At 44.6% G+C, this 25,116-nt stretch overlaps 1 protein-coding gene across 8 annotated transcripts in view; it reads right to left on the bottom strand.

Moving 5' to 3' along the window:
• Positions 1 to 25,116, bottom strand: part of robo2 (roundabout, axon guidance receptor, homolog 2 (Drosophila)) — an 895,654-nt gene that overhangs the window by 156,095 nt on the left and 714,443 nt on the right. For all 8 annotated transcript variants that reach the window (XM_060833859.1, XM_060833864.1, XM_060833863.1 and 5 more), the window contains exon 10: positions 5,577 to 5,782. In XM_060833859.1, the coding sequence (XP_060689842.1) occupies positions 5,577 to 5,782 (206 nt within the window). The remainder of the gene's footprint in view (positions 1 to 5,576; positions 5,783 to 25,116) is intronic.

Below are 25,116 nucleotides of genomic sequence, written 5' to 3'. Positions count from 1 at the left end.
CTGTGCATGCCTTGCGACATGACAAGAAAGACTAAATTGTTTACTTAAAGCACCACTGACATTAATTTTTCAATAAATTCTGTTTTGTCCTAAGGCGCTTTATAATTAATTTATGTCAGACAACATTCCAAGACCTGAGGACGGACTTTCTTGCTCATGTTTTGTCTTCTGCCAGGTCCTTCTCAATCACTTCTTCTGCATCTTTTACATCAGCTGTTGGTTTGACAGGTATTCCCTTTATTCTCCTCGTGTCTCAATAACTGATGATTTACTGAGTGTGAACACAAGGGGTCAAGAGTTGTTCTTCAGCTCAGCTTTGAGAGATCAAGCTCATAAAAGTAGGTCAAAGAAATTGGCATTGGTCCCTCAGAAAACAATGCAACAGAATAGGCAACGTCTGTATTGACCAGAAATTCCAACTAAGTCTTCTGCTTCTCTGAGCCATGACCTCTGTGCTCAGATCCACTCGTATAAACATAGAATATAGGAGCAGCAGGAGGCCATTCGACCCTCTGAGCCTGCTCTACCATTCAATATGCATTTGGCTGATCATCCAACTGAGTCCCCTTTCTCTTCCTATATTATCTGATCCCATTAGCCCTCAGAACCATATCTAAATCCTTCCTGAAAACATTCAATGTTTTGGCCTCCCTCATTTTGTGTCTTAGCCAACTCCACCAGTGCCCTACTCTCTGGGTGAAGAAAGTTCTCCTCATCTCAGTCCTAAATGGCTCACCCTGTATCCTTCGTTGGTGACCCCAGGTTCTGGACTCCCTGGTCATCAGGAGCATCCTTGGTGTCAGTAGCCTGTTAGAACGTTATTGGTTTCTACAATATCACCCCCATTCTTCCAAACTCCAGTGAATATAGTCCTAACCTTTTTTACACATCAATCCTGCCCTCGCAGGAATTAGGTTCATTCCTGGACTTAATGGCTATGTATAACATGTTCATAATGTAATCAAACAACATTAACCTGTAAATCTTCCCAATGCAGGCCAGGCAGGAAATGTGTGAGAGATTCCTGCATTTCAGTGAGGGGGCATATTGCGGTTAGCGATAAAATAATTGCCATGGGCACCGTGATCAAATCTAACGCCACATTTTACTAACAAATTCAAAGTTCGACCTGCTGCCATGGTGCATCCCCAGGATTGGGCTAAGTGCCTGGATTTCTAGGCCAGCAACGTTACCATAATGCCACCTTTTCTCATGCTCAGCTGAGCACAGTCTCAGACATGGTCTACCACGCAATTTTCATCCTTTTGAAGTCATACTCCTTTTTACATAGGAGCAGGAGTAGGCCATTCAGCCCCTCGAGCCTGTTCCACCATTCCATGAGGTCATGACTGATCTGTGGCCTGACTTCACACAGCTGCTTTTGGCAATCCTCAATACCTCTGCTTATCAAAACATTATCCATTTGAACTCGACGTATTTCTGTGAACTGATCCTGTGTCCACTGCTGATTGGGGGGGAGCAAACAGGAGTAAGGGCAATCAATTCTCAAGAGCAACTAGTGATGGCCAATAAGTACTGACCAATTGGTGTTGCCAAATCCCCATGAGTACATTAGAAAAATGTTGCAAACGTCGACGACTCTTTGTGCTACTTAATATTTCTCCTGAATGGTCTGGCCCTAATTCTCAGTGGAAATAGCTTACCTACCCTGCCTTTTCCTGTTAATATCTTCAAGACTTTGACCTGATCACTGTGAACCTTCTAAAAACTAGAGAAACCACTGTTAATTTTTTAATCCCTCCTCATAACTTAACCCCTGAAATCCAGGTCTCAACCTTGTAAACCTGCACTGTCCACCCTCCAAGGCCAATGAGGTGTGATGCCCAGATTTACTCACAGTGCTCCCAGAGCGGTCTAACCAGGGTCATGTATAACTGCAGCATAACGTCTGTATCCTTGCATTCCAGTCCTCTAGACACAAGGGCTAGCATTCCATTGGCACTCTTGATTATTTTCTGTTCATTTTTGTACTTTGTTCCTGTACCTCTCCACCAGCTTTCAGGGATGTTTCATTTTGGGGTTCAAGGACGCACCACCTTCTTCAAGGGAGCTATGAAATAGTTACACAAATGAATCCTGGCTCCTGAGATTTTTCTGGAAGTTCACTGGGATGGTGGTGATCTGGGGCACCCGAAAGGGCAGGTCACATGACAAGATCGCCAATATGTCCAACTCTAAAGTTGGTAATGCATGGGAAGTTTTGGGTAGCACTGGCGAAATGACGTACTGACTCCAGTGTGACCTTATGAAGCTGGGTGGGGAACTTTCCACTGGGACATGGTGCACAGAGTACAGAAACTGTGCTGAGGTTTGAGAGCATACTTTCACAGAGAACATATCAGAGGATAAACAGACTTCATACAGAATTGGTCAGAATTAGATAGCACAGAAGCACTGTCTATTCTGCTGTTTATGTTCTCATATAAACACCATCCCCATATTGCTCTTAGCTCAGTTTGCTAAACGGCTGCTTTGTAATGGAGAGTGTTACGAACAGCGTGGATTCAATTCCTGCACCAGCTGAAGTGATCAGGAAGGACGTTTCTTTTCAACATCTCCCCTCAATTGAGGCCTGGTGACCCTCAGGATAAGCCATCACCAGCCATCTCTCTCTCGAATGAGAGACCAGCCCTATGGTCTGGCAAGACTCTGCTAACTTCATCTTTACTCTTTCCATCTTGCCTTATCAATATATCCTTCTGAAGCTCTGCCTCCCTGTATACTTACCCATTTATTTATAAATTTGAAATAATCACCTTTTGCTCCCTGTGGGTTCGAGTTTCACACTTTCACCACTCTTGTGAATTCCAGACTCGATTTATTATTGACTAATTTACATCATTCATTCCTGGTTTAGGACTAATGCACAAGTGGAAACAACGTTTCTATGACTACTCCATTAAAATATTAAGGATCTCTGACAGGTCACACCTTGCTTGGGTAAAGGGCATTGCCCTGTTAAGCATTTGTTGAAAGTAAAAGGCTCTCAGTTCTCAAGTCAACCTTGTTGATCTTCCTTGCCCCATCTCCAGGGCACCACATCGGGTACCCTGGGGAACGGTTTCTAAGAGATAGAATTTATAATCAAAGAGAAAGGAATAAGTTGATTCGGGACAGTCAACACAGTTTTGTGAAGGGTATGATGTGCTTCACAATTCATATTGAGTTCTTTGAGAAGGTGACCAAATAGGTGGATGAGGGTAAAGCAGTTGATGTGGTATATACAGTAGCGCCTCGACATACGAATGACCCCATTTATAAACAAATCGGTTTCCGAACAGGATTGTACGTAAAATTTTGCTTCAACGTACGTACGAAATTCAAGGTACGAACGAAGGTACAAGCGCAAAAGGCCCGTGTGCAACATGTGGTTTCATTGTTCTGTTTTTCTATGCGCTTGTTGAACGCAAAAGCTCACGAGCCCCGCTTGATCTCATTCAGTTCATCTTTGGCGGGTGCGCTGTGAACAGCGTTTGTTGCTACGTCCAAGCATTCTTACGCTATCCGAACAATGGGAAAAATTGATTCAGTTCACGAACTTTTCGGTTCGCGAACCAGGTCCCGGAACGGATTAAGTTCGTAAGTTGAGGCGCTATTGTATAGATTTCAGTAAAGCGTTTGATAAGCTTTGAACTGAGGGGATATAGTACAGATGACAGAGGTAGTTTCTTTACTCAGAGAGTAGTAGGGGTTATGGAATGCCCTGCCTGCAACAGTAGTAGACTTGCCAACTTTAAGGGCATTTAAATGGTCATTGGATAGGCATATGGGTGAGAATAGAATAATTTAGGTTAGATGGGCTTCATATTGGTTCCAGAGGTCAGCACAACATCAAGGACTGAAGGGCGTGTACTGCGCTGTACTGTTCTATGTTCTATGTTCTACATCCTTTATCCTTCAATCCTGCTAGTCCTCTCTAGATCTGAAATACTATTCATGAGCTTCAATAAACACTCAAACAAAATTTGCAAGAAGCCAAGGTGGTCAAAAGTCAATTTTCCAGATTCAACTCTGAGCAGGAATGACCCACCAGGAACAGAACTTTCTCAGCCAAGACACAGCCCAGGTGGAGATATTGGGGAACGCTGAGCAAATCAGGGGACTAACTCAAAGATCAAGGGAAAATTCAAATGAGTTTACATTGCTCTGTATCTAACACCATGCTGTCCCTGTCCTGGGAGTGTTTGATGGGGACAGTGTACAGGGAGCTTTACTCTGTACCTAACCCTGTGTCATCCCTGTCCTGGGAGTGTTTGGTGGGGAGAGGGGAACAGTGTAGAAGGAGCTTTATATCTAACCTTATGCTGCCCCTTTACTGGGAGTGTTTGATGGGGACAGTGTAGAGGGAGCTTTACTCTGTATCCAACCCCATGCTATTCCTGTCCCTGGGAGTATTTGATGGGGAGAGGGGAACAGTGTAGAGGGGACCTTACTCTATATCTAACCCTGTGTTGCCCCTTTACTGGGAGTGTTTGATGGGGACAGTGTAGAAGGAGCTTTACTCTGTATCCAACCCCATGCTATTCCTGTCCTTGGGAGTGTTTGATGGGGAGAGGGGAACAGTGTAGAGGGAGTTTTACTCTATATCTAACTCTGTGCTGCCCCTTTACTGGGAGTGTTTGATGGGGGACAGTGTAGAGGGAGATTTACTCTGTATCTAACACGTATTTTGGAACTTGGTATTAATGAGAAGGCAATTGACTTCAACACTTTCATGAAATGTGAATGTTTCTGGGAAGACTGATTGCCCATCCTTCATTTCCCTGTGTTCTGTGCCAATCTAATGCAGAGGGCAGTTAAGAGTCAACCACATTTAGTTTGGGTTTGGAGTCACATGTAGGCCAGACTAAGTAAGGACACAATCTCCCACCCCAAAGGACGTTAGTGAACCAAACAAAATGAAAAAAAATCACAACAAAAAAGATTTGCAATCACCATTATTGAGGGTAGATACTCAATTTTAGAATTTTTAGTTGAACTTAAGCCCTCCCCAGTTACCATGGTAGGATTGTGCTCGAACCCCCAGATCGTTAGCTGGGCATCTAGATTACAGAACTAGGAATGTTGTCACTCCATGACCATCAGTTCTAAGACTGGGACAGAGGGAGAGAGAGAGAGACAGAGAGAGAGATAGAAAGACAGACAGAGAGAGAGACAGGGAGAAACAGAGAGAGAGGGGGAGACAGAGAGAGAGAGAGAGAGAGAGTCAGAGACAGAGAGAGAGACAGGGAAAGACAGAGACAGAGAGAGAGAGACAGGGAGAGACAGAGAGGGGGGGAGAGAGAGGGAGAGAGAGAGATAGAGAGACAGAGAGAGGGAGAGAGAGAGAGAGGGAGAGAGAGAGAGAGAGACTGGAAGAGACTGAGAGAGGGAGAGAGAGACAGGGAGAGACAGAGACAGGGAGAGAGAGAGAGAGAAACAGAGAGAGAGAGAGAGAGAGAGATGGAGAGAGTCAGAGAAAGAGAGAGAGACAGACAGACAGACAGAGATAGACCAGACAGAGAGAGAGATCAGACGAACAGAATCAGGCCATGTGATTGGCTGTGACCACCTACCCGTACGTTCTTGATTTGCAGACTTCCCAGTTCCTGGAGGGACATGCGGGGGTCTTTACCCAGGAGACTGACACCGTCCTTCAGCCAGCTGATTGTTGGGATGGGGTCTCCAGTTGCCTGGCACTTTAACAATGCAGTCCCGTCCACACCCAGAGTCTGATTGGCTGGTCCCTGCCGGATGATGGGAGGAGGCCTATCTGTCAGAACTGAAAAACAGTGAAAAGGACACAGAATGTTACGAGGTTTTGTAATTCCACACCAAGGAACAATCATTTTCAATCATTGAGTTTCAAAAAAATCAGACAGAATGCTCTCATTTTTCCCTGCCTCTCAATCTCTCTCCTCCTTGTTATCTCTCACCATCTGCCTTTCATCATTTCTCCACCTCTCTCAACCTTATTCTCGCTGACCTTTGATCATTCTCTCTCCCCTACAACCCCCCCCCATTATCTCTCTCTCTTCCTCTCAAATTCTCTTTCCCTCCTGCTTCCATTCTTTCTCTCTCTTTCTCAATCTCTCTTTTCAACTGCCACTCATTCTCATTCTCTCTGTCTCTCTAATCATTCTTTCTGCCCCTCTGTCTCTCCTCCTCCTCTCAATCTTCCGCTCTTCCCTTAATCTGTCTGCCTTTCTGACTCTGAACCTCCCCTACTCATTCTCTCTCCCTCTCTGTCTGTCTCTCTCCTCCCTCAGTCTCTATCTTCTCCATATTCATAACTATTGTGAGTCTACTTCTGGTGACTGCGCCTGTGATCAACTGGATATATGGAACACCAGGGACAACTCATCAGTACATACTTCCTCATGGGTCTGAACAGATTGGTTTTGTTCCTTTTCAACTATGGCAACCATCATGAGCTGGGTCTCCAAACATTCAACAGTCATGATCAGACAGAAGTCAGATGGAACACTCCCCACTTGCATGGATGGATGTAGCTCTGACAATACACACTATATCAACCAGGACAAAGCAGCACCCTCCACCACGAACGCTCGGCAGCAGCAGTATGCACAGGATACACTGTAGAAATTCACAGATCTTCCGACAGTGCCTTCCAAACCCACAACCACTTCTATCTAGAAGGACAAGGACAGCAGATACATGGGAACACCACCCCTTCCAAGTTCCCCTCTGAGCCACTCACCATCCTGACTTGGAAATATATTGCCATTCCTTCACTGTCGCTGGGTCAGAATCCTGGAATTCCCTCCCTAAGGGCAATTGAGGGTCCAACCACAGCAGGTGGACTGTAGCGTTTCAAGAAGGCAGTTTGCCCCCATCTTCTCAAGGGGCAACTAGGGACGGGCAATAAATGCTGGGCCCAGCCAGCATTCCATGGGTGAATAAACAAAAGAGAACCAGTGTGTCAATGCAGTGGAAGCCAATTCAATACTAACTTTGGAAAGGAAACTGCATAAATACTGAAAAATAAAAATTAAAACAGTTTTGGAGAAATGATAGTGATGAGAAGTGCAACGAAATGGATAACTCTTAGAAAAAGTGTCCGTCAGTGCAATGGGCTGAACAATCTTGCTGTGTTCTGTAACATTTATTTTTACAGTGGAGCTGAATGTTAGTCATCTATTTCCCCAGCAAGGGCCATCATTTACCTCAGTGTTGTTATTAATGGAAGTTTAGTAGAAAGTCTATAATCTAAATAAATACAGCAGACAGGGCTGTCGAGTGAAGAGGGATAATGGAATGTTCCAGAATCTGAAGCAGTGCTGATGACAGGAAATAAAGCTTGCTCTGGGCATGCAGGTCTAAGGTTAAAAGAACACTTAAAATTCCCACTGATCTGTGAAATCCTCTCAGGCCCAGTCACATAAATCTTTGTGAAATTCTCTCATCGCCGTCCACCCAATGCATTAAAATAGATTACAGACCAAAATCCCGACTGATTGTTCACGTACCCCAACACTGAACACAGGGGTTGTCTGTCCCTCCCTTGCACATGGCTGAGAAGGTGGACAGCACTCTCGCTGGGTCAGATTGTTGCAAATTCAATCTCTCTTCAAGACACTTGAAGACATCAGTTAGAAAGTCCCAGTGCAGCATCGAGGGAGTGCCGCACTGTTGGAGGTGCCATCTTTCAGATACAGTGCTAAACCAAAGGCACCGAGTCCCACAGCCTTATGTGCAGGAGGAGCCGGGGGATTGTTCTGTCAGGTCCTGGCCAATAGTTATCCCAGAATGAACATGAAAACAGATATCAGCTGCTTTTCTCATTGTTGTTTATGGGAATATGCTTCACACAAATCGACTTCTGTGTTACCTTCATTTCTTCTGACACATGCTGGAGACATTTATTGGCCCATCCCTAGTTGTCCCTTGAGAAGGTGGGGGTGAACTGCCTTCTTGAACCGCTGCAGTCCATGTGCTATAGGAAGACCCACAATGCCCTTAGGGAGGGACTTCCAGGATTTTGACCGACTGATATATTTCCAAATCAGAATTGTCCCAAATTCAAATATAGTTGTGAGGATAAGCCCAACAATTACAGACCAGTCAGTTGAACTTCAGTGGTGGGGAAGCTTCTGGAAACAATTGTTCAGGATAGAATCAGTAGCCTCATGGAAAAGGGAGGGTTGTTTAGGAAGATCTTATTTCAAGTGCAGAAGAGGTTTGCAATAACGATTGAGAAGCTTCAGTTATGATGATAGACTATCTGACTTCGCATCCCCATTTCTGATATTTTTATATGAGAAACATTGAAACAGAGAAAATTGGAGCAGGAGGAGGCCATTTGGCCCTTCGAGCCTGCTCCACCATTCAACATGATCGTGGCTGATCATTCAACTCAGGCCCCTGTTCCTGCTTTCACCCATACCCTTTGATACCTTTAGCCCTATGAACTATATCTAACTCATTCTTGAAAATATTCAATGAGTTCGTCTCAACTGCTTTCTGTGACAGACAATCCCATTAGCTCACCACTCTCTGGGTGAAGAAATATCTCCTCATCTTAGTCCAAAATGGCATGCCCCCATGTCCTTGGACTGTGACCCTCATCCCTAATGCCTCTCAGGTGAATCTCCACCACACCTCCTCAGTTGAGAAAAGTGCAGTTGTAATGACTCTCATGTTATTACTGAAGTGACCTCCACCTCTGTTGTAAGTGCCTTTGTGTCTGTCATAGCCACTGAACACATCCCAGGAAGCATGGTGTCATTGTGGAACAGATGTAAACCTGTAGATTATCAGAGCTGTATAAGAGCCGGCTCCTGAACAAAACACCAGGGAAGATTTTTTTTAAGAAAAGCAGTCTGCATTTGGGAGAGTCAGAATGGCTGTGCATTTTCAATTCACTGTTGCTATGGATGAAGAGAAGAGAGAGGATTGGATGTTTTTCCACCCTCAATGGTAAAATGAGGAAATGGCTATTGATTTTTTTTAAGAAATCTGATCAAATAAAAGTAGCATCTCTGCTATCAGCTGGATAATGTCTGATGCAACATCAGACTTAACCTTACTGAGGAGCAGAGAAGCCAGACCGCAGAGATTCTGAAGGCTTACAAATGTTACAAATGGTGTATGATCAACATCAGAACACAAGGGTAGGATGAAACAATTGGTCAGAATGTCAGTACAATGATACCATCAGCTGAACGTTGTGAACTCAGAAAACAAAAAGATGATCACATCAGAAAAAGGATTATCTTAGGCATAAGGGATCCTTCAATAAGAGCATGTCTACTGAGAGAGCATAAACCCAATCACAAGAAAGCTATTGTCTTGTGACATTGGCAAGGAACAGACGAGGCTTTGCATTATCGAGAAAGGTATTCTCAGCCAATCAAGAACAGACTGAGAAAACAAAAAAAAATTGAAGAAAAGGCGGTAGGAAGATGAAGATCAGAGGCATAGGCTGCAAATACTGTGGAGGACGTCACACAAAAGAAATGGAAGCTTGCCCAGTGTGGGGAAACAGCACTGGAACTGCAAGGAGTTGAGTCATTTCACACAAGTGTTCAGCTTGATAGAAGCAAAACAAACCAATAACGATAGCCCTGAGAGAGACAGGAGAAAGTGAGGACTGCAGATGTTGGAGAGTCAGAGTCAAATAGTGTGACACTGGAGAAGCACAGCCGGTCAGTCGGCATCTGAGGAACAACAGAATCAACATTTTGGGCATAAGCCCTTTATCAGGAATAGGATGGCCCTGAGAGAGATGTCAGATATTAAGTCTGACCAATCACTTTGCAGCTTACAACAGGTTGCTATCATCAGGTCAATAGATTATGACTGTCAGAATGAACCTGCAGGACAGCAGCAATGACTGTGAAATGTTAGATCAACACTTTGTGCCACACCGCAAGTTTCACAGAGCTCTGCATTTGTCACTGAAGGTTGAATTGATGTGACGCTTAACACTCGTTCAGAAGGATGAATGAAGCTGAGACCCAACGCAATGGGAAGAATGAAGATCTGCAGTTCCAGAGACTGGGTGTTCAGTAAAATCCATTCGTGTCAAAGCTTGGACTGGTAATCCTAAACATGCCACAGAGATTTTCACTGTTTCTTAGGCTGCTAAGTCATTGCCTGTTGAACAGATCTGAGAAAATTATCAAGATGTTATCACAATTCTTGCTATTCACCAGGAAGACATTCATCTCAAAGTGTATGGAAAGGTGAGGCCAACCCATCATCAGCTGAGGAGAGTTCCAGCTGACCTCACCTTCAGCCTGGAAAACAGGATGGAAAAGTTGGAAAAGGAGGGAGTTATTAAAAAAGTTAAGACAACTCTGACAGATTATATCAGCAGCATGATAACAGCAAAAAGAATAAATGATTTGACTGAGTTTTTGAGGACCACCAAAAAGATTGATGAGGGCAAAGGGATAGATATTGTTTACACGTACTTTAATGAAGCCTTTGACAAGGTTCCGCAGGTAGATTAATTAGTAAAGTTAGATCACATGGGATTCAGGGTGAGCATACCAACTGGATACAAACTTGGCTTGATGGCAGGAGATAGAGGGTGGGGTTGGAGAGCTGGCTTTCAGACTAGGATTGGTGCTGGGCCCATTGTTGCTTGTCATTTACATAAATGATTTGAATGAGAATTTAGGAGGCATGGTTAATAGCTTTGCAGATGACACAAGATTTGGTGGTATAGTGGAGAGAGAAGAGGTTATCTAAGATTACAATGAGATCTTGATCAATTGGGCCAATGGGCTGAGGTGTGGCAGATGGAAATTAATTTGGATAAATGTGAGGTATTGCATTTTGACAAAGCAAACAAGAACAAGACTTATACAGCTCATGGTAGGGCCCTGGGCAGTGCTGCTGAACAAAGAGAGCGGGTGGGGGGGCTCAGGTAAACATTTCTTTGAAATTTGCATCGCCAGTAGACAGGGTGGTAAAGAAGGCTTTTGGTCTGCAATGCTCTGACCATTGAATATAGGCATTGGGCTGTAATGGTGAGGTTGTGCAGGATGTTGGTGGGTCCACTTTTGGAGTCCTGTATATCGTTTAGATTAGATTACTTATAGTGTGGAAACAGGCCCTTCGGCCCAACCAGTCCACACCGACCCTCCGAAGCGCAACTCACCCATACCCCCTACCTAACACTACGGGCAATTTAGCATGGCCAATTCACCTGACCTGCACATCTTTGGACTGTGGGAGGAAACCGGAGCACCTGGAGGAAACCCGTGTTGTCCTGCTAAAGGAAGGCTATCATTAAATTGGAGAAAGTTCAGAAAAGATTTACCAGAGTGTTGCTGGGAGAGGGTGGATGGGTCGGGACCCTTTTCTCTGGAGCACAGGAGATTGAGGGGTGACCTTATAGAGGTTTATGAAATCAAGAAGGGTATCAATAAGGTTGATAGCAAAGGTCTTTTCATTGGGGTAGGGGAGTTCAAAACGAGAGAGCATATTTTCAAGATGAGAGGAGAAAGGTTTAAAAGGGATCCGGGAGGTGATCAGATCAAGGTGAAATGACAAAAGGCCAATTTTCACTTTGGCAAAACTGCCAAATCATTGTAAGAGCTAAGCTTTTGCCAGCTAGTCAGAGTGCAAACATTCAACACTCTCAGCAGAAATCGGTCCACCTGTTAACACACAGGAGAATGGCACCATTTAAAAACTTTCCACATATTGCAGAGACTAACAAAGATGAAGTTGACAATGCGCATAATTCTTGATAAGCGTGATACTTTTTGTTGGAGACTCTTTGTAATGTGTCGCTGCAAATGACAGTCACATTTTTTTTGTGAAATGGTGTATGCTTGGAGAAATGCGACTGTGCTTAGTGTACTAGCTGGCTTGCTGTGTCCACATAACTTCTACCTCTGCTGTGAGACTCTTCTGCTGCAGTCTGAGGCAACCATTAAACACACGTCACTTGCAACATTCTCTCATGCTCTGACATCCTTTCAAAGGTGTGTGGCGCAAAATTGGACACAATCCTCCAAACGAAGCCCAGACAGTGTTTAATAATTGCAGGTCTGAGCTGTCTAAACTATGTTATTGTGCAATTATTTTTAAAAATCATCGTGGATGAAGAAAAGAGACTGTACAACAATTGCACTTGTCAAGGATTTGAGGTGAAGGCCCGAGGCTTTGGCAGTGTAGGATATTACCATGGCTGACAAGGGAAAATGAGGTAAATATGATCTTTCATTGCCAGTTTGAAGGCCGTTATCAACACAGACACAGAGGTAAATGGGATAATTGAAGCGAGTCTTGTAACAATGGAATAGACAGAGGCCAAGAACGAGTCCTTGAACATAAGAGACAGGAATTTTCTCATTACCAACTCTCTTTGAACATGAGGCCTTTACAGGACTCCCTCAGTTCATCACTAAACTGTCAGCAGGTGTGACTATTAAGAGCACCCAGTCCTCTGAGCCAATATTTGTCTCTTTCACTCTTCCTCTCTCTCTTGCTCCTATTTATTCTATTCACAGCCACTGCCGTGAATCACAGCCTCGTGGACAGATATTAAAAAATACTGCCTCGCCGTTCATTCTAAATGACCTTTTAATCTACATGTAAATTCGAAACGGATGAAAATGCATCACTTTGTCAACTTGTGGAGGTCACAGCCTGGAGGCTAGTTTACAAATCCTTCCTCCGAACCTATTTCCATCACCATCAAAGGGGAAAAAATACAATTGAAAGGACAAAGCAGGTGTAGAAAATTATTCTTAATCCTTGAACTCTGTGTCTGTGCGTCTGTGTGTGTCTGTGTGTGTGCGTGTGTGTGTGTGTGTGTGTGTAGGGGAGAGTCGATAGGAGTTGGGGGGAGGGAGGTCACAGGGCAGGGGGAGGTGAGGTAAGGGGGGGGTGTTGCTTATTGAATTCACCTCACACACAAGAAAGTCATGAGTATGTGTTCAAGCAATTTCCGCCTGCCATTTCTGACGGATTTCTTTGCTCGTAAACCCTGATTGCTTATCATCTGACACATTGTGTAAACTTTCTGTTGTCGAGCCAAGGGCTCCTCTGAGGCCTACACAGCAGGCTTTCAGCATTGACCCTGACCCTTAGCTTCTCCATCCTACCATCAGCACCCCTCCACACAAAAAATACACACACACACACACATACACATGCTCTCGCTCACACACACACACACACACACACACACACTCCTTAGTGTGTAAGAGGCTGGGTGGGTGGGGGAAGAATGGGGTCTGACCATCAATGTGTAGTCAGTGATGTGCCTGCTTCCACCCATCCACCAGTGGATTTACCACTCTCAGGATATTATTCACTAGGGCTCCTTTGAGTCAGATTGTGATGAAATGCCAGCCAGTAAGAGATCTCCAATCTCAGCAGCGCCTCCGGGAGGTGATGGACACTGCTGCGAGTGTGGTCTGTTTTCCTCACCTCCCCCACTACCTCCAGTCTGGTCCTGAGCTGTGATGCAGGTCATCATGGAGGGGGGCAATCTCTCTGAGGTGAATCAGCCAAGACCTGGTTAGGTCTGAAGGCACACGGAGGACAGCAGCCCAAGGTGCGCTGATCAAGAGGCTATTATCCTTCCCGCTGTAGTGAAGAGGGAACTCCATTGGACAAAGCTTTCTGGATGGACCAAGGACCTGCTCTTAGTCCATTCCTGCTCCTGAGACAATACCAGGGCATCAGGAGGCCCATATTTGATGGGGTAGGTAACCGAAGGTCCTTCGTTGGCCAAAGGCTAGGTTAAGCAGGTCACAGATTCCCCTTGACCAACAAGTTGAACATGGCCACAGCACCCTGCACTCATCCAGGCTGGGGTGGGCAAAGGGACCAAAATTATTGGCAGGATAGGCAGGAAGTTTCAACTGGATTTTAACTTCCATCATTGTTTACATATTCATATGTTCTTATAAATAAAGAAACGTAGGAACTAGCAGCAGGAGTAGGCCATTTAGCCCTTTGAACCTGCTCCCCTATTCAATATGATCAGGGTTGATCCCCTATCTCCACGTCTTTCTCCCCACTTTCTCCTTATACCCCTTTGTGCTGTTGAAATTTACAAAAAAATCTATCTCTTTTTTGAATATTGAACATGGAACATAGAACATTACAGCGCAGTACAGGCCCTTCGGCCTCGACATTGCACCGACCTGTGGAACCAATTTGCAGCCCATCTAACCTACACTCTTCCATTTTCATCCATATGTTTATCCAATGACTATTTACACGTCCTTACAATCGATGTGTCTACTCCTGTTGCAGGCAGTGCGCTCCTCGCCCCTACTACTCCCTGTGTAAAGAACTATCTCTAACATCTGTCCTATATCTATCACCCCTCAATTTAAAGCTATGTCCCCTCGTGACAGCCATCACCATCTGAAGAAAAAGGATCTCACTGTCCACCCTATCCAACCCTCTGATTATCTTATATCTCTCAATTCAGTGACTTGGCCTCCACAGTCTTCTGTGGGGGAGAATGTTAGAGATCTGCGACCCTTTGAGTGAAGAAATCTTCCCTCATCTCAGTCAAATGGCCTACCCCATATCCCAAGACTGTGTCCCCTGGTTCTGGACTCCCCAACCAGGGGGAGTCATTCTCCCTCTATCTAGTCTGTCCAGTCCTGTTAGAATATTATAGATTTCATTCAGACCCCCCCCCTCTCCTCCTTACAAACTCTAGTGAATGGATGCTCAGCCATTAGACAGTCCTGCCATCCCCAGTACTAGCCGAGGGAACCTCCGCTATATTCTTCCTGGGGCAAGTACATTCCCTTGGGTCAGGAGATCAAATTCTCCAGGTCGTTGGTTGAGTAATCCAGAACCTCAGCTCAAGGTTCTTTGGACTTTGGTTAAAATCCCACCCATGGCAGTTGGTGACATTTGAATTCAATAGGAATACAGGAACAGAAGTAGGCCATTCAGCCCCTCCAACCAGTTCCACCATTCAATGAGATCATGGCTGTTCAGTGGCCTAACTCCATATACCTGCCTTTGGCCCAAATACCTTTGCTTAACAAAAATCTTATATCTCAGATTTAAAATTTACAACTGATCCACTGTCAGTGATGGAGGAGAGTTCCAAACCTCTCCCATCCTCTGTGTGTAGGAGTGCTTCCTAACAGTCTGCCTCTCATTCTTGCATTACGCTCACCGGGTCTAGATAAAATTCTGGAATTTAAAAAAAGCTGGTTTAACGGTGACTGTGAAACTACCATCGATTGTCCTAAAAATCTACCTGATTCACTAATGTCCTTGAAGGAAGGAAATAGAGCGATAGAGTCATGCAGCATAGAAACAAGCTCTTCAGCCCATCATGTGTATGCTGACCAAGAAACTACACCAATCCCATTTACCAACACTTGTCCCATAACCTACTATGACTTGGCACTTTAAGTGCTCATCCAATTGCTTCTAAAATATTGCGAGAGTACCTTCCTCCATCACCCTCTCAGGCAATGTGTTCCCTATTTCTACCACCACTTGGGTGAAAATATTTTTCCTTAGTCCACTCTAATCTACTTACCCCTCACCTTCACCTCATGCCCTCTGGTCTGAGACTCATTTGCGAAAGGGAAAGAATTCTCAGAATCTACTGTCTATGTCTCCCTCAATTTCCATTTTTTTCAATCAGATTCCCCCCTCAGCCTCATGTGCTCCAGAGAAAACAAGCCCAGCCTTTCCAGTCTGTTCTCATCACTGAGACTTTCCCATCCTCAGAGGTATCCTAGTGAATCTCCTCTTCACCCTGTCCAATGCAAACATTTGGACTTCCAACAGTATGGCAACAAGAACTGCAAACAGTATTCCACCTGTGGCCTAACCAATGCCTTATCAAGTTGTAACAAGACTTCCTTGCTCCTATATTTTACACTGGCTAATGAAGGCAAGCATCTCATCTTCTTCTCCAACCTGTCTGCCTGTGCTTACACCTTCGGGGATCTATGAACTTGTACATCAAGTTCCCCCAGTTACTCAGTACTCTCTAAGATTCTGCCATCCTTACCTGGTCTGGCCTATATGTGACTCTAAACTCATAGCAATGTGGTTGACTCTTAATTGACCTCTGGATAATAAATGCTGGCCCAGCCAGAGACGCCTACATCCCATAAACAAATGATATGAAGGTGGGGTCATGCCAAGGTCATGCATAACTGCAGCAAGTAAAAAGTGAGGTCTGCAGATGCTGGAGATCACAGTTGAAAATGTGTTGCTGGTTAAAGCACAGCAGGTCAGGCAGCATCCAAGGAATAGGAAATTCGACGTTTCGGGCATAAGCCCTTCATCATCCTGATGAGGGGCTTATGCCCGAAACGTCGAATTTCCTATTCCTTGGATGCTGCCTGACATAACTGCAGCAAGACATCCTTATGTCTGTACCCGAAATCTCTTGCAATGAAGACCAATATATCTTGAACCATTGACTTATAGAAGTGGTGACCAATGAGAAGCATGGATTATAATGGCTTTCTCCCTCCCTGACACAGGAAATCCTTTGTGGGTTCTTTGGCCCCACCCTGCCAATGACCCAGCCATTGGGTCAGCCAACGCCTAAGCATTGTAGGTAGTGGGGAGCGCTGTGTGACTCGCAATGTGTTTCTCTAAAGGGCTTGATTCACTCCGGTTTGGGATTGAAGGGGGGGGGGAAGTTGCAGCATAAAATCTTCCCCTTTCCCACGCCCCACCTCTCAATGTCTTCAACCCGAATAAGAAACTGAGGATGAAAATCCTCTGTGTGGAACAACGAGAGAAAAAAGCAGCATTACGTGTAAAGACTTGTGTGCTGGCTCACTCTAGTGTGATGGTAGGTAATCCTGGTATATATGATTTCCAAGTACTGCAAGATTTCCCAATCAAGCAGTCCTTGTAAGAGCTCAGATCAAAAAGCAAGAAGAAGGATCTCCAAACAAATCCTCAGCTAAAAACGTCGTAATGACTGGGTTTACTCTGCACTTATGGCCTTCTCTGAAGCAATCCATTAGCCATAACTAATAGGATGAACAGGGCATTGAGAAGCAAGATTATAAACTGTGAGGGAGGGGATTAACACTGATCTAAAGCTGTCCATCAGCTGCAGCCCCACCCTGTTCTTATTGAGAAAGACATGAATCAGATTGCATTCGACCGGAATGCGAAAAGGAAGAGATTAGCAAAAGTAAATGCCAAACCCTCGCAAGGAGAGACAGCAGCAATTATACTGAGAAATAAAGAGCCAGCCGACACATTTAACAAATATTCGTGTCTTTTATGCCAATGTTCACAATTTCACACCAAAACCTAAAATGATAATTTTGTTTGTGAAGCCCTAGCCTTGGAATAATTCATGGGGAACGTAAAGTTGACGGATTTTCTCGACCTGACAACCCGTATTGTAGACATTAAACAGAATCAATGGTGGTAGAAGTGGACACACTGGCATTGATCCATTCGCATTCCCCAGGTTGGAACAATATTCCTGCTGTTACAAAAAAAGAGGAAGGAAAGGGAGAACCAGAATACTGTAACTCAGCTTGTCATCAGCAGTGGAATATTGCACTCAATTCTGGTCTTCCTGTGATGGGAAGGATGTTGTGAAAGATTTACAAGGATGTTGCCGGGGTTGGAGGGTTCGAGCTACAAGGAGAGGCTGAACAGGCTGGAGTGTTTTCCCTGGAGCGTCGGAGGCTGAGGGGTGACCTTATTGAAGTGTGACTGCTGTTGTGGAGACATCAGTTTATGCACAGCATGGTCCCTTAGAAAGCAGTTTCATAATGGCCATTTATTCAGATTTTATAATGTTGATTGAGGCATGAGGATTGGCCAGAACACTGGAGAGAATTCCTCTCTCCTTCTTTGAACGGGTACCATTGAATGGTTTACACCCACCTGAGCAGGCAGGGTGAATTCAAAAGGTGGCACCTCCAACAGAACCGCACTCCCTCAGTAGTGTGCTGGTAGGTCAACCCTCAGTTTTCCATGCTCAAGGCCCAGCGTGGGAGCAAGAACCATCAAACAATTTACAGCATAGAAAGAAAGAGGCCATTCAGCCCACTGAGTTTGTGCTGGCTGAATAAACTAGTTCCAATCCTGAACCTGGAACCTTTGAAAAGAAGGAGCCATTAACTAAACCACAGCTGAGAAAATCAGAGCTGGAGTCAACATGGACTTTTGGAAGGGGATATGGACCTCACAAATCAGTTAGATTTTGGAGAAATTAACGAGTAAGATGGATAACGGGTAGCCAGTGGATTCAAAGAGTTCAATAAGAAGCTATTGAACAAAATTAGGGCACATTTCTGAAGAAGATTTCTGAAGGGATGCGAAATATTAATTCTGTTTCTCTCTCCACAAGTGCTCCTTGGCTTGCTGAGTTTCTTCGGTATTCCCTCTTTTTGTTTCAGATTTCCAACATCCATAGGATTTTGTCTTTCTAAGCACCTTTGAGATTGGGATAACATGGACTGATTAATACACAGAAGGCAGAAGAAGGAATAAGCAAGATATTTTCTGCTTGGCAGGCTATAACAAGCAAACACAGCAACTAGGAGCAGGAGTAGACCATTCGGCCCTTCGAGCCTGTCCACCATTCGATATGATCATGGCTGATCATTCAACTCAGTCCCCTGTTCCTGCTTTCTCCCACAAATGACTTGCAAGTCTAACAGCAAATCCCTTCCAAGTCTTTCTGGTCTTGAACTCTTACACTACTCCTTCGCTGTCACTGGGTCAAAATCCTGGAACTCACTCACTAGCAGCACCGTGGGTTTCACAAAAGGACTGCAGCGGTTCAAGAAGACAGGTCGCCACTATTTTATCAAGGGGCAACTAGGGACAGGCAACAAATACTGAGCCAGTGACGTCCAAGTTCCATAAAGTCATAAAACTGACATTGTGTAGAAAAAAAGCGAATCTTGTAACACAGTGGTATTGTCCTTTCTTCTCAGCTGGAAGACCAAAGTTCATATCCCGCATGCTCCAGAGGTGTGTGAAACCACAGAATCAAATAACTGCTATCACACAGAAGAGGCCATTCGATCCATCGTGCCTGCATTAGTTTTATTCCCTCATGCCTATCTCCTGCCTTTTCCTCCATATCCCTATCCAATTTACCATCCGATACCCTCTTGAATGCTTCAGTGGAACCACCACCATGTTGGGAAGGTCTCAGAGATTTGGGGCCTCAGTTAGTTACAATCTATGTGAATGATTTGGAATCCAGTGTCATGGAGATGTCCATGACATAGCCTCCTTTGGCTATAAATCCTGTGAGCATGATCTTAACCTCCACCAATCACCTGATGAAGGAGCAGTGCTCTGAAAGCACATGCTTTCAAATAAACCTGTTGGACTATAACCTAGTGTTGTGTGATTTTTACCTATGTAAAGATGAGGTGTGAAGGCTAAGTTAGAGCACTTGAGTGTTACAAGTTAGCCAGAAAGGACTTAAAGAGAGAGCTAAGAAGAGCCAGGAGGGGACATGAGAAGTCTTTGGCAGGTAGGATCAAGGAAAACTCTAAAGCTTTCTACAGGTATGTCAGGAATAAAAGAATGACCAGAATAAGATTAGGGCCTGTCAAGGACAGTAGTGGGAAGTTGTGCAGGGACAGCAAAGAGATAGGAGAGCTGATAAATGAATATTTTTCACCAGCATTCACGCTAGATAAAGACAATGTTGTCGAGGAGAATGCTGAGATATGGGCTATTAGACTAAATCGGATTGAGGTACGTAAGGAGGAGGTGTTAGCAGTTCCGGAAAGTGTGAAAATAGAGAAGTCCCCTGGGCCAAATGGGATTTATCCTAGGGTTCTCTGGGAATCTATGGAGGAGATTGCAGAGTCTTTGGCTTTGATCTTTATGTCTACAGGAATAGTGCCAGAAGACTGGAGGATAGCAAATGTTGTCCCCTTGTTCATGGGAGGAGTAGAGACGACCCTGGTAATTATAGACCAGTGAGCCTTACTTCTGTTGAGGGCAAAGTTTTGGAAAGGATTCAAAGAGATAGGATTTATAATCATCTCGAAAGGAATAAGTTAATTAGGGGTAGTCAACACCGTTTTGTGAAAGGCAGGTCGTGCCTCACAAACCTTATTGAGTTCTTTGAGAAGATGACCGAACATCTGTGGATGAGGGTAAAGCAGTTGATATGGTGTACATAGATTTCAGTAAGGCGTTTGATAAGGTTCCCCAAGATAGGCTATTGCACAAAATATGGGGGCATGGGATTGAGGGCGATTTAATGGTTTGAATCAGAAATTAGCTAGCTGAAAGAAGACGGAGGGTGACAGTTGATGGGGAATGTTCATCCTGGAATTCAGTTGCTAGTGGGGTACTACAAGCATCTGTTTTGGGGCCACTGCTGTTTGTCATTTTTATAAATGACCTGGATGAGGGCATAGAAGGATGGGTTAGTAAATTTCTGGATGACACTAAAGTTGGTGGAATTGTGGACAATGTGGAAAGCTGTTACAGGTTAGAGAGGGACATAGATAAGCTGCAGAGCTGGGCTGAGATGTGGCAAACTGAGTTTAATGCAAAAAAGTGTGAGATGATTCACTTTTGAAGGAGTAACAGAAATACAGTGTACTGGGCTAATGGTAAGATTCTTGATAGTGTGGATGAGCAGAGAGATCTTGGTGTCCATGTCCATAGCTCCCTGAAAGTTGCCACTCAGGTTGATAGGGTTGTGAAGAAGGCATACGGTGTGTTAGCTTTTATTGGTAGAGGGGTTGAGTTTCGGAGCCATGAAGACATGCTGCAGCTGTACAAAACTCTGGTGCGGTCGCACTTGGAGTATTGCGTACAGGTCTGGTCGCTGCATTATAAGAAGGATGTGGAAGCATTGGAAAGAGTGCAGAGGAGATTTACTAGTATGTTGCCTGGTATGGAGGGGAGGTCTTATAAGGAAAGGCTGAGGGACTTGAGGCTGTTTTTGTTAGAGAGAAGGTTGAGAGGTGCCTTAATAGAGACATATAAGATAATCAGAGGGTTAGATAGGGTGGACAGTGAGAACCTTTTTCCTCAGATGGTGATGGCTAGCATGAGGGGACATAGCTTTAAATTGAGGGGTGATAGATACAGTACAGATGTCAGAGGCAGTTTCTTTACTCAGAGAGTAGTGGGGAATGGAACGGCCTGCCTGTAACAGTAGTAGACTCGCCAACTTTAAGGGCAATTAAATGGTCATTGGATAAACATATGGATGAAAATGGAATAGTGTAGGATAGATGAGCTTCAGATTGGTTCCACAGGTTGGCGCAACATCGAGGGCCGAAGGGCCTGTACTATGTTCTCGATGAGGGGACTGAAGATAATACCTTCAAGCCCACTGATGACAGACAGGTAGGCGGATGGGAAGGATACAAAGAGGTTGAGGAAAGATACAGATCAGTGAGGACCCAAGGTTGGGGCATATAGAGTTTAAAGTGGAGCATTGTGGAGGTTTGGGTGGAAAATTGCAAGAATGCCAGATGTTTTTACATGGTGAGAAACTGGGAAATGTTAGTACTCCAAGGGCTCCGTCTGCGTTTGTACATGATTCAGACAAGGTTCATCTTTAGGCACAGCACATAATTAGGAATCTAAATAATTTGTAGCCTTCATTACGAAGAGTAAGAGTAAAAAGGTCTTGTTGTAGTTATTGAACATTGGTGAGACCACACCTGAAGTACTGTGTGCAATTTTAATCTCTTTACCTTGGGAATATATATACCTTCTTCAAAGAGATTATGATGAGGATTCACTGGACTAATTCTTCAGATAATTCTCCGGAACACACTGCCTGTCAGGGTGGTAACGGCAGAAACACTTACAACAATAAAGGAGTATTTGCAGTGTCATTTGCGATGTCAGGTGATACAAGGCTGTGAGCCAATTGCTGGAAATTGGGATTAAAATAATTAGATGGTTGCTTTTAACTGGCATAGATTCAACAGGGTGAAGGACGTTTTTCTGTGCTGTAGATCTCTATTTTTCTTTATTCATTCACAGGATGAGGGCATCGATGGCCAGGCAGCATTTATTGCCCATCCCTAATTGCCCAGAGGGCAGTTGAGAGTCAACCACATTGCTGTGGGTCTGGAGTCACATGTAGGCCAGACCAGGTAAGGATGGCAGATGCCTTCCCTAAAGGACATTAGTGAACCAGATGGGTTTTCCCTGATGATCAAAAAAATATTCAAGTTTAATTAGACCCTAAAACCCAGATTTTGTTTTCAAATTCCGCCATGGTAAGACTTGAACTCATGCTCCCAGCTCATTAACTCAGTCTCTGGGCTATAGTCCAGCGATAATGCTACTAGGCCATTGCCTCCCTAGAACCTAATGACTCTATGAGGGATGAAATTGTGTTGCTGGAAAAGCGCAGCAGGTCAGGAAGCATCCAAGGAACAGGAGATTCGACGTTTCGGGCATAAGCCCTTCTTCAGGAAGGCTTATGCCCGAAACGTCGAATCTCCTGTTCCTTGGATGCTGCCTGACCTGCTGCGCTTTTCCAGCAAGAAAAATTTTCAGCTCTGATCTCCTGCATCTGCAGACGTCACTTTCACCTCAACTCTATGAGGGAGTTGGTATGTGAGAAGAGGCTGAGCTCCCTGGAGACAGCAGGATTGAATCAAACATATAACATCCTGAAGAGGTTGACAAGATGGATTCTGAAAAGATATTTACCGGGATAGAGAATCCAGGACCCAGGGAGGCAGGTGGGGAGGGGGTTCACAGATTCAACATTAGGGGTCAGGTACTTCGGGATGAAATGAGGAAAGAATTTCTTCCCTCAGAGGTGAGTGAATTCTCCACTCCGGAGAACTGCGCAGAATGAGCCGTCAAGTGACTTCAAGTCTGAGATAATAGGTTTCTTGGACACCAAATGAAAACCAGGAATGTGGGGCTAGTGTTGCAATGTCAGGTGGGATGAGCCATGATCACATTGCCTGAAAGAGCAGCCCCATGGGCTCCCAGCCAAAGGCTGCTTCTGTTCATTATGTTTTACTCGAGTATTTATTTTGACAATGATTTCACAACCTCCGGCTATCCCAAAGCATATTTGCAGCTAATGAAATATTTTTGTGAAGTGTAGTCACTGTGATCATGTAGGAAATGTCTGTGCAGGCTGTGGGAGACGTTAGTGGCTTTTGATTATGTTGCTGAAGATACACAAGTAATGGACATTGTTTGATTGAAGAATAGGATCACATGTTATAGGGAACCTTATTACTGTTCTTTCATGATTATGTACATGGACAGGGACAGCACCCAGTGCTTGCTGTTACCCTGAACGCCTTTGTGTTATCTCAATAATCCACCCCCCCGACTCAATTTTAATTTAAATTTGTAAGTTTTCTTTATAGATTTTCTTTCGTTACAGTGCACCTTCAAGGGAAGAGTCTAGGTGCAGAGGGGATAGGCTCGGAATAAAAGATTGCACATTTAATGCAGAGATGAGGAGCAATCTCTCTCAGAGGGAAGTGAATCTGTGGAATTCTGTCCTGCAGAGGGCTGTCGAGGTTGGGTCATTCAGTATATTCGAGGCTGAGATAGACCGATAGTCAATGAGAGAATAAAGGGTTATGTGAAAAAGGCAGAAGAGTGGAATTGAGGCTGATCAGATCAGCCATGATCTCATTGAATGACAGAGCAGACTCGATGGGCTGAATGGTCTTTGTCTGCTCCTGTGTCTTATAGCCTAATGGGCTATGACTTGTTTGCTTCGTCTGCTCCTGTGTCTTCTAGCCTTATGGGCTCTCACTTATGGACTATCACTTGTTTTTAGTATGATTGATTGAACCAAGACAGTATAAAGAGAGTCAGTTCTCTCACTGTGTCTCACACCTGCACACACACACACACCATGGGTGCTGGGGAAAAAATAAGCACTACCGCAGTTAGGCGGTAGTGTGGGGGTTTAAAAAAAAGGGAGTGTAAAAAAAAATAGACAGGGAAAAAAAGAAAAAAAAACAGGAATGTCACTGTTTGATCACACAGCAAATATAAAGAGAGTCAGTGCCTCTTAACTGTAATGACCTGGATGGCCTGAGGGGGGAAGCATTCAGAGTCTACAGGAAGGCCTGTGGCATTCTGTGACCAATGGGCACCGTTGGAGTTGGATTACGTCATCACGCCCACCCCATCCCCAAACAAATTTCAATTGGCAAGTTTGCTTTGGGAGTTTTTGTCTTTTGTTCTTTCAAGGGCAGCCGATTTGGGCGAATTTGGTTCACAGGCTATGAATAGAGTCAGCCAGGACACTAGTTAGGAGTCAAGAGCTCTGTAGGAATACATCCTGAACATCAACTAATGTTCAAAGATAAAAATCACCACTTGTTTGAGAGTTCAGGGTCTCGCCTGGATCCGGTTAACAGGAGGGAGATTCCAGATTTCCACTGCCTTCTCTGATCAAAAGTGCTTCATCACATCAGTCCCGAGTGGCTCTGGCTCTTGTTTCCAGATTATAAATGCATCTGTGTCCACACATTAATGAATTTCGAGCAAGATATGATATTGAACTCTTCTTCCACTGCCTCCATGGACGACAGTTTCTTTGGGTAAGAGTCCTCTCCCCGTCCCACAGATGCCTTCTCCCAGCTCCAACACTCTCCCTCCACCTGGACCCCTCTCTCTGGCCTTTTACCTCCATATGTTCATCGAGAATTGTTGACCTGACATTGGTCACCTCAATTCCTCTGCACCCCGCCATTTCCCCCATTACCCATTCCACTCTGTCCTCCTGGGAACTGACTGCACACCGAGTTCTCAGATCCAACCGTGACTTTATCATTAAGCTGCCGATAAGGACGGTGCTGTAGTTGTCTGGTGGATTGACCTCTACATTGCAGAGGCTGAGCACCATCTCTCAGATACCTCTCCTCCGACCTCCCTCTGGATCGTGACCCCCACCATGGAACATCAGGCCATTCTATCAGCCACAGTCACCAACCTCATTTCATCTGGTGATCTTGCCCCACCACTTCCAATCTGATAGTTCCCCGGCCGTGCACAGCTCACATCTACCTCCTTCCCAAAACAGGACTCCCCAGACAGACCCATTGTTTCTGCCTGCTCCTGCCATCCCTTCCTACCTTAACTCATTCCTGGTGCAGTCCCTTCTCACTAATATCTGCGATTCGTTAAACACTTTATGCCAGTTTGGGAATTTCT

Source organism: Hemiscyllium ocellatum, chromosome 12 (genome assembly GCF_020745735.1).
Source record: "Hemiscyllium ocellatum isolate sHemOce1 chromosome 12, sHemOce1.pat.X.cur, whole genome shotgun sequence".
NCBI lineage: Eukaryota > Metazoa > Chordata > Chondrichthyes > Orectolobiformes > Hemiscylliidae > Hemiscyllium > Hemiscyllium ocellatum.
Note: the sequence above shows the minus strand (reverse complement) of the source record. Positions and strands in the feature narration are given on the sequence as shown.